This window comes from Gekko japonicus, unplaced genomic scaffold (assembly GCF_001447785.1).
Source record: "Gekko japonicus isolate JY-2015 unplaced genomic scaffold, Gekko_japonicus_V1.1 scaffold3331, whole genome shotgun sequence".
Lineage (NCBI taxonomy): Eukaryota > Metazoa > Chordata > Lepidosauria > Squamata > Gekkonidae > Gekko > Gekko japonicus.
The window spans coordinates 133,868-147,516 of record NW_015162057.1 but is presented as its reverse complement, the minus strand read 5'-3'; the positions used below and the strand labels follow the sequence as shown (position 1 = coordinate 147,516).

Here is a 13,649-nt window from a genome sequence, read left to right as displayed (position 1 = left end):
GCAACCTTGTTGTTACCTTTCGACCCCAGTGTTTACAACTTCTCTTTCTCTGACAGTGTTATTAATTTGATGAAGTAGATTCTAATCTACAACAATTTATGCCACAATAAATAAGTTTTAGTGCCATCCTCAACAGAGTTACATCCATCTAAGTCCATTACACTTAGATGGGCATAACTATGTTGAGGATGGTGCTATTAGTCTGTTACAACAAAATAAACTTAAAAAGTCATGTGTCACCTTACTTAACTAACATAATTATGCTTCTGGAATACATGAAACCCCAGAAGTACATGGAAGTTTTTCTAAATAAACCTTGGATGACTTCCTTCTATAATGGAATTTAAAGCAGAGGACTGACTAGCTGCATAGTAAAGAGAAAGAGAGGCTATGCCATAAACAAGGTTACTCATGTTGAACAATAGAAACAGTCAATTGATATATAAGCTTAGCATATGTTGCTGTTGTACAGAGCTTGGTACTGGCTGTTCTTAACCAACAGATAGCCAAATAAAGACTTTTATAATTTCTCCTTACTACCTTTATATCCAAATGAGCCACCCGACAATTGTGAAGGTATTGTAAGGCTTCCGTTGTGTCTCTTATGTAGAAAGCTACTTTCTCCTCCATAAGTTCATCATGATTCATAAGGTAGTCCAAGAGACGACCATCATCCATCCTAAATCCCAACAAAAATCCACCATGAAACTACAAAGAATCACTAACATCTGAACATGCAGTTCAACTCTAAACATAAGTGAATTTTTTAAAGGAAGAAGACCTTATCTACAGGTATATACATTTATCTATGGGTATATACATTTAAGAATACATTTAAGAATACTAATTGCTCATTCCTATTATTAAAATGTAACAAATACCCTTGAACATTATTTGTATTTAGGTTTTTGCTGTTTCATGATGCCCTTTTCCCATTGTTTCCATAGGTCCCACCACCATAGAATTCATGGCCATAACTTTGACATTCACACACCCATCTTCCCATATTATTCTTTCCTTGGGGAAATTAAATGGTTTCAATGAACATCATGAGATTTGTGATTCAAAACATAAATAAAACCCTCATTATAAAGAAGTAGCTTCGCTTCCATCAAAGGGACTTACAATTCCAAAACTAAGATATAGCAGGAGGGTGACTCATAGATATCATGAATAGTAATATATTGGGGATGCTGCAAATGTTGCAACATGGCTGCTTCATGTGCTGCCTGCTCCTTCTTCTTCATTTTTTTATTGATGAATTTCACTGCAACATCTTTCCTAGTTGCTTTGTGAATACATTTCTTTACAACAGCAAATCGCCCCCTGGAAGAGAAGCAGAATGAAGATAAGCTGTGAATACCTCATTTGTTTATTCATTTCTACCCTGCCTTTCTCACTGAAACTCAAGGCTTTTCGAACCAGTTCCTTCATGTTGTACAAGGATGTTGAGTTGTTTATCATCTCCCTTTCTTATTGTGCAGTTTAGATTCTTTTGAGATTACCTTCCAGTTTGGACTTTGGAACGAGCCTTCTCAGTGGTGGTGCCGAAACTTGGGAACTCCCTCCTTCCTTCCACTAGGTGAAGATTTTTTTTGTTTGGCGTTCCCTCACTCAGTCTTTTTAGACCTCCTCCCTGTTTGTGTATTGTGTGTGTATGTGTGTGTTTTATTACATTGTTCTAAATATGTATATATATGTATATATATATTTGTATTTTAAATACTGTTTTAATGCTTGAAATGGTTTAACGTTTGCTACCTTGAGGACTCTGAGTTGGGTATAAAGGCAGCATAGCATATATATATTAAAAAAAAACATACTCCTTTGTACAGTAAATCTACTACAGTGATCTTTAATGTTGTACCTTGAGCTTGATGATTGACTTTGGAAAAATAATTGCCAGAAGAATAGCCCAACCATCTCGGCTACTTTGGACACAATGTTCCCTCTAAGCTGTGGAGTCTTGTGAGCAAAAGTTCTACTTTCTGAGCTAGTGGCATTAAAGTTGTGAGCGAGCGATTTGGCTACTGCATAAATCAGTTTGCTCTGGAGCCATCCCTTCCTGAGCTAAGACAAAAACGTGTGAGCCGGAGGCTAAAAAACTGTGAGCTGGCTCACACTAACTCAGCTTAGAGGGAACACTGACAAGGACCTTAAGAGTCCTGTGCTTTTGTTCTGTCCCTGGGCCTGCTAAATACCTATGTTCGAGCCAGAGCTTGCTTGGTTAGGGATGCCAGTCCTCAGGTGGGGGTGGGGATTCCCTGATTTCAGGGGTTCCAGCCAGCTGGCTGGGGGGGGAAGCCCCACCACCAACGGCGACCACCCATGGCCAGCCCCCTCCCTCTCCTCCTGTGAGATTTAAAGGGCCCTCCAGCTGATCAGCGGGAGCACGTGGCCTGCCAATTAGCTGGAGGGCTCTTTATATCTTGCAGCAGAGGAGGGAGAGGGGCGGCCGCCACCCACACACCTGAACTCCAAGCAGCGAATTTGCTCTCGGAAAGCATTTAAAGAGTCCCTTTAAATGCTTTTTGAGGAGCGGGGGCCTCACATGCCTGAATCCCAAGCAGTGAATTCACGGCTTGGAATTCAGGTCCACAAGAAAACATTTAAGGGGACCCTGAACTCAAAGCAACAAATTCGCCACTTGGGATTCAGGTGCGCCCTGCCCCACCAGGAACTGTCCCCAAGGTCCTCCACTGTGGAGGAGGGAAGACCTGGCAACCTTGAGCGTGGTGTAGAGGTTAAGAGCGGTGGACTCTAATCTGGAGAAGCAGGTTTGATTTCCCCGCTCCTCCACATGAAGCCTGCTGGGTGACCTTGGGCCAGTCACAGTTCTCTCAGAACTCTCTCAGCCTCACCTACCTCACAAGGTGACTGTTGTGGGGAGAGGAAGGGAAGAAGGCGGCTGTAAACTGCTCTGAGACTCCTTAAGGTAGAGAAAAGCACGGTATGAAAACCTTTTTCTTCATGTGTCCTAATGTTTGCATGGGACCTACATGTGTGAAGTCCAGTGCGCGTAGGCCCAGATGGCATCATCGCTTCCTTGATTTTGTGTGGGTTTGTCCACAATGGCTCTGTACTGTAGATATATACTTCATAGGTCCATATATTGTATTTTGGGGGACCAATTAACTCCAGTCTTTCTGGAATTATTATACTAACTGGCACAGATGAACTTACGATTCCATTATTTTCAGGGGGCCAAGTCCAGACCATTTTCACAGTTTGTTACATTTTTTTCTATCAGAGTGAAGAATGCTTCTTTCTCCCTCAGTGTTTTGTCTAGCTTTTTTGTAAGAGGAAGGTATTTTAATTTGTTCCAGAGTACACAGGATTCAAATAAAAGGAAATAAACATGGGGAAAGGTCCTACAGATGACTCATTTCTGACGTTTCAAAAAGTTATGTTGCAAGTACCATTGGGCTGCTTGTAACTGAGTTACATTTTCCAGGCAAATCAGATACAGACAGCTAGTTTTCTTGTGTGATGTTCTATGAGATTTCCTTCTTTAGCTTTGTAATTTTATTTATACATAATAATGTGGAAAATTACTATCTGTGAAAATGGCAGTTCAGTAAAATATTTACAGATTGTGAGATACTGACAAAATCTGGGCATCGTTTTTGGTATAGCTGCTGCTATATAAAGAAGGCACAGTTCATTACCCATGGGCATTGCTGCATGGAGAAATCAGGACTGTCATAGGTTTCTCCCTGGTTGTGCATGCAGTGCAGTGTATCAGACATCACATGTAATGAATAAGAGTTTTCCATTGCCAATAATTGCATGCATATTCAAGAACCAGCCAGGGAGTGATAGAGACAAAAAAGGGGCCCATTGTACCCTCTTCAATGCTTTTGAACCCACAGGGGATGGATCATGACCCAAGCAGGGGTAATTTCCTGTGGGAGCGCACAGGAGCAGAGCTCCGGCAGTAAGGAGCCCAGGGGGTGGGCACATGCAATAAGCCCCACCCCCTGCTCCCAGCAGCCCTCAGTCAGGCCACGAGAAGCAAGAAGCAGCCAGGTAAGTTGCAAAGCCCCCCCCAGCCCACCTTCAGATACAAGCTCTCCTATGTGAGGACAGATCTGCACATCCCCCCCCAATAGCTAGCAATCCAAAATAGTCCAGTGGAGCCTGAGCGGTGGGTGTTGCCTTCTGACACACGTCCGGTGATGTCAGGCTGTGTGGCATAAATTATGCTAATGAGCTCCTGCACCTCTTTTTCTGTGAAATGACCCCTGGACCCAAGTATAGTTCTTAAGTATTTTAATGTGGGTTGATGAATACACATGAGCAACTCTAGAAACACCACACAAGTTTGTGCTCCAATAAGGAAAAGTCAATAATTTGAGCTACATTAGCAGTTCTTCAATTACTAAGGTCTAGAAGTGAAAATGTGGTCTGGTTCCCAGCCATATAAGATACCCATTGGAAGGCAGATAAATGGTAGCAGGCAGCGCATGTAAGAACAGAATTAACCTAAACCTGTCAGCTTGGGAGGCTTAATAACTCAGTTTTAGCATCAAGACTTGCATGTGCTAAAAAGTAATCAAAGATTACGTAATTTACAACCAGAAAGTTCATAATCACGTTACCTCAGCCTCCTTTCCCCCCAGTGTAGTCAGTTTACATACTATTATGCAACTCATCAAATCGTGACCAAACACCCACATGAACGGGTCCAAAATCTCTCTGCCACAACACTTCTAACAAATGAGGCTAAAGAGTTCCTATGAAAGGAGTGATCCTTTTTATCAAGTTTTTCTAAAAGAGAATGTTCATTACAGTTGATTTTGCATTTTGAAGAAACAATTCATTTTAGTATTACCTGCCAATCTCATTCAGCTCTGCATACGCAGACTCAAAGTTCTCCTTCCATGTAACAGTGGCTCCATCTGCTGCAGAGTCTTTGTAAGACAAGGGAAGCGGGGAGGGGGGGGGACACAACAGTTTGCATGAGAAAATAGAGTCAGTGACACATTGTATGTATTAAAACGGAAGGGCCTTTAAAAAGAGAGAGACCTGAAATGCACAAGCAGTGGAGACACTGCTTTCATTCTTTGTGTTCTTCACCTGCACCACAGTTTATGAGAACACCTGATTTCTGATAACCGTAGGTTGTTGTGTACACAGGGAAATATACAGTGGTGTTACGTTAAAGAAATCTTATTCAGTAGGTTTATATTATCCAATGTTACTGGTACGATTGTCCAGTAGTAGCATCCTTCTGGGACAAAATAATAGAAGAAATAAGGATCATAACTGAACATAAGATAGATAAATCCCCGGAACCACTACTTCTAAACCTCAGAGAGGAAACCGCCCTATCCACTACACAAAGGAAAAGAAACGTCTTATTACTATTTGCAGCCAAAACCACAATAGCATCTACATGGAAATCCATAAACAATCTAAATGTCATCCTCTGCTATAAAAAACTTTGGAACATATACATAATGGAGAAAACAGACATTCTGAAACAAAACAAATCTAAAGGTGAACACAATGATATTACAAGTTTATGGTCTCCCATATTAGCACATCTAACCACTAAAGGAACATTACCTGAATACTCTTCACCAATATTCCCTCTAAGCTGTGGAGTCCTGCGAGTAAAAATTCTACTTTGTGAGCTACTGGCATTAAAGTTGTGAGCAGGTGATTTGGCCACTGCATAAAATAGCTTGCTCTGGAGCCATCCTTCCTGAGCTAAGACAAAAAACTGTGAGCTAGCTCACACTAACTCAGCTTAGAGGGAACACTGCTCTTCACCTCATTTAGCAATCTCAAAAGGTATTATAGACATACTGTACAGACAGCATGTAATGGAAAGTGTCACTTTTTAGACTTTTTAGATTAGACTCTAAGCTCTCATGTCATAAGGTTTGACTTGTAAGACACTGGAAAACAGCACCCTTAGACTAGACTATATGGAGCTATATTTATTTGTATGCAGGGCTATTTTTGGGCAGGAACGCACAGGAACGGAGTTCTGTCTGGCTTCAGAGTTGGCCACGCCCACTACAGCCAAAACCTCTACGCGCGTGGCTACAGAGGGAAGGCCTGGAGAGCGAACCCCCCCAGTGACTTCAAGGCGGGTGGGCCGCGGGTGGGCCTGGAAGGATCAGGGAGGCATTCAAATGCCTCCCTGTGCCTTCCCCGGCCTGTCCAAGGGCCGGCTTGCCCAGGTTCCCCGCAGCCGCGGGGCGCCCAGGAAAACCAAAGGGAGGCAGTTTAAACTGCCTTCCCTCCCCTTCAAGGGGGGGGCTTGCACGGGCTCCCCAAGCAAGCCAAGGGAAGGCATGGGGGTGTGGCCTGATATGCTAATGAGATGTGCTGTCAGGGGTGTGGCCTGATATGCTAATGGGTTTCTTCTGTTGGGTGTGGCCTATTATGCTAATGAGTTCCTGCTGGGCTTTTTTTTTTTTTTTTTTTTTTTTTTTTTATTTTTTTTTTTTTTTTTTTTTTTTTTTTTTTTTTTTTTTTTTTTTTTTTACAAAAAAGCCTTGTTTGTATGTATAAAATAATATATGCTGGCTATACGTACATGCCTATCCCGTTGTTAATCTTGTTGTTAATGTAAAATGAATAAAACCATGTTGGGGAAAAACATAGTATTAATAGCATGCCTAATTAGTTAATTAAAACGACATAAATCATTGTGAAGGCAGCATAATTTTCTTGCTGCATGCAGGTGCTAACAGGAGGGAACCACCTCAGACGAGACATCCCCTCCTGTGTTTGAGAGAGAAAAGGAAATGCTCCTTCTAAACTCGTGCCTGCATCTTGTAGGCTTTAAGCATGGCTGTATTAGAAATCATAATTTTAAAGAAAAAAACTTAGTCCAATTGACACAACCGTTTCTGGCGCCACCTCCCAGGCCTACGAGTAGGCATGCCAAGTCCCCCCAGAGGGCCGGGGACCGCCCCAGAGGCCTGTTCCCCACCGCCGCCGGATCAGGCCCCGGGGGGAACTCCACCCCGACGTGCACGTCACCAGGAAGTGACGCGACCACACCGGGTCATGGTCATCTGAGGGAAAACTCTATGTTTTTTCTTCAGATGGTCGTGGCCCCGCCCCCAGTGTGCCCTGTGTGGTAACGTCACTTCCTGGTGATGTGGATGCGGCGTGTGCACGCGCACTCCTGGATCAGCCCAGGAGTCCCCGCTTCAGGAGAAGGGGGGACTTGGCAACCCTACCTACGAGGCCAGGTGGCCCCTTTGCTGACCGAGGGGCTGCAGATGAGGAAAAGACAAAGGAGATGGCTGGCGGGACACAGAAAAGGCTCAGACAGATGGTGGAGAAGAGACAATATTCCTTTGCTACTGTTGCATCTGCACAGAGTCGACTTGCAAAACTCTTCCAGCTGGGCAGGGGCCTACCACAAAAGGTGGACCGCTCTGCGGCCCGCTGTGATAATTTTGCCAAACACTTTTTGGATCAAATCTCTCACATCCACTCTGACTTGGTCTTGGACTCGATCCTGGATGGGTCCCAGGGTGCCGATTTGTCCAGTCATATGGGATACCTTTCAAGCTTGTTCTGCCTGAGGCTGTAAATACAATTCCTGGAAGTTAGAACCTACCACCGGCCGGCATGGTCCTTCAACCTCCTGGCTGCTCAAATCTGCTGGGTCAAGGAGGCTGGCAAACTGGGTCCAGAGACAGTAAATGCCTCCTTGAGAGGCATCCACTCCTGAAGAAGCTGACTCGGGATCCATTAGAGTTGAATCACTACTGTCCAGTTTCAAATGTACCATTCTTGAACAAAGTTATTGAACAAGGGGTGGCTGGGCAACTTCAGGGATTCCTGAATGAAGCAGATTTTGATCCGTTCCAGTCGGGTTTCAAACCTGGTCATGGACCTGGAACAGCCTCATTTACCCCAATGGATGACTCTGCCAGGAGATGAATGGAGTAGTGTGATCATATTAATCCTGCTAGACCTCTCAGTGGCTTTTGACACCATTGGTCGAAGTATCCTTCTGGATCGCCTTTCAGAGCTGGGAATGGGAGGTACTGTTCTGTGAGTGGTTTTGGCCCTACCTCGAGGACAGGTTCCGGAGTGTGGTGCTGGCAGACTGTTGCACCACTGTTGGCCTCTGGCCTATGGTGTCCCACAAGGGTCCATCGTTTCATTTCATTTATTTCTTCATTTCATTGGAACTGTATTCTGCCCTCCCCTGTGAGGAGGCTCAGGGTGGGTTCCAACAATATCCATACAATATATAATACCATTAAAACCAGTTTAAAACAACAGATGGAAACAGCACATTACTAGACAGTTACATTTAAACTCTAGAGGACAGGTTCCGGAGTGTGGTGCTGGCAGACAGTTGCACCACTGTTGGCCTCTGGCCTACGGTGTCCCACAAGGGTCCATCTTTTTATTTCATTTATTTCTTCATTTCATTGGAATTGTATTCTGCCCTCCCCTGTGAGGAGGCTCAGGGTGGGTTCCAACAATATCCATACAATATATAATACCATTAAAACCAGTTTAAAACAACAGATGGAAACAGCACATTACTAGACAGTTACATTTAAACTCTAGGGGTAAAAGGTTATAAATGTTTGACTCAGTTCATAAAGGGATCAATGATGAGAAGACTTGAGGTATCTAAGCTAGTTGGAGGATCTCCTCTCTTGGGTTTTTAGTTAGTAGTGGGTTCTTTACTTTCTCCTGTATGTGTAGTATTTTCCCTCCCTACTTTTCTGTTGTAGTTTTTGTAGTTGATAAAAAATCAATAAAAAATCCCCTCCAGGGGCATAAAAAAAAAAAGGAAACAGCACATTATCATAAATACCGAGTAAAATCGAATTAGATGTTTTGATCATTAAAATGGGACAAGAGTGCAGGTTCCCAGACAGCTACTTAAATCCAGGCCACTGATGGGAGGCCAGCCAGAAAGGGGCATCCACAGCCTCAGCTAAAAGCCTGGCGGAAGAGCTCAGTCTTGCAGGCCCGCGGAGCCCTGATCTCATACGAGAGCTCATTCTACCAGGTGGGAGGCCAGGGCCTTTTGTGGATCTCAGTTTTGATTTGTCGATCTCAGTGCTCTATGGGGCTCATATATTGGGAGAGGTGGTCCCAAAGGTATGCTGGCCCCAGGCCATATAGGGCTTTAAAGGTAAGCAACAGCACCTTGAAACAGATCTGGCATTCAATAGGCAGCCATTGCAGCTCACGTAGCACTGGGTGGATATGAGTCCGCACAGGTGTCACCTGTGTGGTCACATTCTGCACTAGCTGCAGCTTCTGGAGCAAAGTCAAGGGCAGCCCCGCATAGAGGGAGTTACAATAATTCAGTCTGGAAGTGACCTTTGCTTGAGTCACTGTAGACAGGTTGAGATATGGGGCCCGCTGCCTCTGATGGAAAAGGGCAGACCTGACAGTGGTGGTGACCTGGGCCTCCACAGAAAGAGAGGCATCCAAGAGCACCCCCAGGCTCTTCACCCTCGACGCTGGCACCAGTGGAGCCCCATCGAAGGTTGGGAGCCTGATTCCCTGTCCCAGTCCCCCATGACTCAGGTGTAGGACCTCTGCTTTAGATGGATTTAACTTCAGTTGGCTCTGTCGCAACCACCCATCCACAGCTTGTAATGCTGCATCCAGATGTCCTAGGGCCGAGTCCAGGTAGCCATCCATCAGTAGATAGAGATAGGTGTCATCCTCATGTTGGTGACAACCCAGCCCATACCTCCGGATAATCTGGGCAGGGGAGCACATGTAGATATTAAACAGCATAGGGGCGAGAACTGCTCCCTGCGGCACATCACATTCCAGTGGGTGCCGCCCAAGCACCACCCTCTGTCCCCGACCCTGGAGAAAGGAGGTCAGCCACTGCAAGGCAAGCCCCCATATCCCTGCGTCTGTGAGGCATTGGGTGAACACATCATGGTCAACTTCTCCCCATGCTTTTCATCCGGGAATTTGGGCTGAACTGCCACCAATAGGAAGATGACACTCAGCTCTGTCATTAGAGCCCTAATATTTAGGATGGGGCAAGAAGGCTCTTGAGAGTCCCTTGGACTGCAAGAAGATCAAATCAGTCAATCCTAAAAGAAATCAACCCTGACTGTTCCCTGGAAGGCCAGATAACGAAACTGAAGCTCAAATACTTTGGCCACCCAATGAGAAGGGAGCACTCACTGGAGAAGACCCTGATGCTGGGGAAGATTGAAGGTCAAAGAAGACGTGGACGGCAAAGGATGAGATGGTTGGACAGTGTCATCGATGCAACGAACATGAAATTGAGCCAACTTCAGAGGACAGCGGAAGACCGGAAGGCCTGACGTGATCTGGTCCATGGGGTCGCGAAGAGTCGGACTCGACTGTGCGACTGAACAACAACAACAAAGAAGGCTCACAGTATTATTGTGGCCTAGCAGATTGAACTGGAATGTCAGCCAAGTACAGCAGCATTGGTTGCCCTGTCACAGAGACCTTTTTAACTGGAGATGCCAGAGATTACATTTGGGATTATCTATGCACAAAAATTGTTCTCTATCACTGAGCCTCGCCCCTTTATAAGGATTAGGCCCTGCTTCCTGTAGTTTGCCCAACATTTTGATGTAAATGTTTATATACTACTCAGAAGAGATATCAAGCATGTGTATTTTGTACTTGGAGTCCCACGGGCCATATATCCATGGCAGAATATCTGCTTCATGGCAAGAGGTCCCTGGTCCAATCCTTGGCACCTCCAGTTACAAGGATCAAGTAGTCGGGTATGAGAAAGACCTACTTGAGCTTCTGGAGATGTCAGAACAAACAATACAGTCCTTGATAAAGCAATGCTCTGACTTAGGCCCTTTTCAGACTGTTCTGTTTTAGCTGCTGGTTACTGTCACGACAGAGCCAGGGGGCCGGGCAGAGAGGGAGAGTTTACTCTTCAGTCCCTGAGTCAAAGCCAGAAAGATCAAAAACAAGCAGAGCCAGCGTCCCAATACACAAAGCCAAGCCGTAGTCAGAGCGTTACCAAGGGTCAGAGTCCAGAGAAGCGAGTGTCGAATGTCAGGGTGCAGAGCCAAGGATCAAGAGCCAGAGAGTCGTCAAAACGTGGACTGGATTCAGGAACCAGGAAGTCAGTCAGTACAGGATCTCAGGAACAGCGTCAGAGGTGCAGAGCTTCTAGTCCGAAGGACTAGTTTGCCAGCATGATTTGCCAGCAGTCAGTGACCTGTTCAAATAGCGTGCTGGGTCGTTAACTCATTAGCACTGCCTTGCGAAGTCCTTGATTCTGTTAGAACTCCGGGCTCATTGTTCTCTGATTGCGCAAGCGTGCCTCCTTGCATCTGGTTGCCAAGTCCTGGTGTCTCTGATTCCTCAGCTGGCCGACAGGTGGCGGAGAATCGGGTGGCGTACTGCTGGGGCCAGGCACTGCCTGATCGGCTTCAGGTGCAAGCTGTGCTGGGGTTTGGTATTCATCCTCTCTGGCACTTAGGTTTGGCAAGGACTCTCATGCCTCTGATGATGTTAAAGGCACGGAGTCCTCCGTTTCAGAGCTCCCAGGTGCTGGATCGGGGGCAGGCATGAAACTTACTAACTTTTTTTCCTGTCATTTCTTGATTCTGTTAGAACTCTGGGCTCATTGTTCTCTGATTGCGCAAGCGTGCCTCCATGCATCTGGTTGCCAAGTCCCGGCGTTTCTGACTCCTCAGCTGGTCGACAGGTGGCGGAGAATCGGGTGGCGTACTGCTGGGGCCAGGCACTGCCTGATCGGCTTCAGGTGCAAGCTGTGCTGGGGTTTGGTATTCATCCTCTCCGGCACTTAGGTTTGGCAAGGACTCTCATGCCTCTGATGATGCTAAAGGCACGGAGTCCTCCATTTCAGAGCTCCCAGGTGCCGGATCGGGGGCAGGCATGACACTTACTAACTTTTTTCCCTGTCATTTCAGACAGACCCATTTTAGCAACTAGCTGCTTGCAGAATTTATGTTTTCATACAAACCTGGTAGTCTCCCATTAGTGAAGTGTGCCTGAGTCGTTGTTGATGTAAACTACTTTCTTCCATTTTCAACCCCCTCTTTGCACTTCTGAATTGTTGTAGTGTGCTGTTAGAAATGCCCATAGGTCTCCCTGGCTTTCTTTCCCCCACCCCTTTTCACCTTGTGCACAATCTTCCTCAGTTTTAAAAAATTCTTATGTGAGCGCTAAACCAGTCTTGCACTTAATGTTATAGCGGCATCACAGAGATCCCTGAACTCTCAGCCTCCTTTGCTTTGCCTTTCTTTCTTGGAACACACGGGCAGAGGCCATTTCGGGGGGGAACGCGGGGGATCGCAGTTCCCCCGGGTGAGCTGCTTCCGGCCGCCCCGCTTCTGGCCCTCATTCAGCCAGGAGGAGGCAGGAGAAGAGGGAGGGTAAGTTGCTTCCTTCCTGCCTCTCCCCACCCCTGCCTGCCTGGGGCCAGGGAGGGCCTTGGCGGGGCTTCCTCGCACTCCTGCTGGCCTTGCAGGTCCACCGCCGGGCCCCTGATGTCAGGGGGTGTGGCATATGCTAATGAGTTATGCTAATGAGTTCCCCTAGCTCTTTTTCGACGAAATGACCCCTGCACACGGGGATGGATTTACATGAGAGTAGCCCATTGACTTCAGTACATATACTCGTGTGTCAATCATGGGATGCTCTCAAACAGCAACTCTGAGGCAGAAAACCTTTTGTTTGCTAACACAGTTCAGAGACGGCTCATTAACGGAAGGAAATTGGCTGTGTGAAACCCCCTTCACTGTATTACTTTACTCGGAACTGAGCCGATGACTGATAACATCCGGTTTAAAATGGTAATGTGAGAACGGCCTTCGTATGTGGCAACTTAACGGGTTCAACATTCTAAGAAAGAAAAGCCAGGTCTCACACAGACCTCGGCTCCTGAAATAAAACTTGAACCCCCAGTTTCTAATTTTAATGCATTAACAGGCTTTTCCTGTCTGCAGTTTGCCCCCCTTCTTGGGGCCAAGTGCTCACCGTATTCTGGAAGTTTCACAAACTCGGAGGCTTCACTAGGTAAACTAATCCCCCAAGGATTGCTGGCGCTGACTCGGAACTGATATTGACAGCCAGGTGTGAGATCTTCAATAACGAGGTAGGTGTCCAAAGTTGAGGCAACAGACTGCTGCCAGACCTGTGATCCTGTGTTTTATGGGGAGAGAGAGAGATGGAACACTATTAAGTCTTACCTGTGACTCCAGACAGGGAAGGGAGCTGCCACCTCCTGGGATCTATGCTTCCCTACTCACTATATATTGGTACTAGCATCAAAGGACATTATCAAATTCTCTTGCAAGTCACATGCACTGAGAAAAAGTAGCGAGCCCTTATAGTTGAGGGCACTTTATACATACAGCAGAGTAGAAATGTTTAAATCCTGTTCTTTATGTGGCTTAACGACTAGACACATTTGTATAATCATAAATTCAAATGAGGTTGCACCACTGATTTATATAGGGGCATTATGATATTGGCTGATCTGTTTTCAATACCCTTCCTAATAATCCCCAGCATAGCATTGGCCTTTTTTATTGCAGTCACACACTGTCTCGACATTTTCAGTGAGTTATCTACTACAACTCCAAGATCTCTCTCTTGATCAGTCTCTGCCAGTTCAGACCCCAGCAATGTGTATTTATAGTTAGGATTTT

At 45.8% G+C, this 13,649-nt stretch overlaps 1 protein-coding gene across 1 annotated transcript in view; it reads right to left on the bottom strand.

Annotated features, from left to right (window-relative positions):
* Window positions 1-163: 163 nt before the first annotated feature.
* Window positions 164-13,649, bottom strand: part of LOC107105609 (kalirin-like) — a gene marked incomplete at its 5' end in the record, with an annotated part of 93,689 nt that continues 80,203 nt past the window's right edge. Inside the window, 5 exons of the mRNA XM_015405607.1 lie at window positions 164-202; window positions 541-679; window positions 1,126-1,326; window positions 4,835-4,913; window positions 12,976-13,140. Coding sequence (XP_015261093.1) covers window positions 164-202; window positions 541-679; window positions 1,126-1,326; window positions 4,835-4,913; window positions 12,976-13,140 — 623 coding nt within the window. The remainder of the gene's footprint in view (window positions 203-540; window positions 680-1,125; window positions 1,327-4,834; window positions 4,914-12,975; window positions 13,141-13,649) is intronic.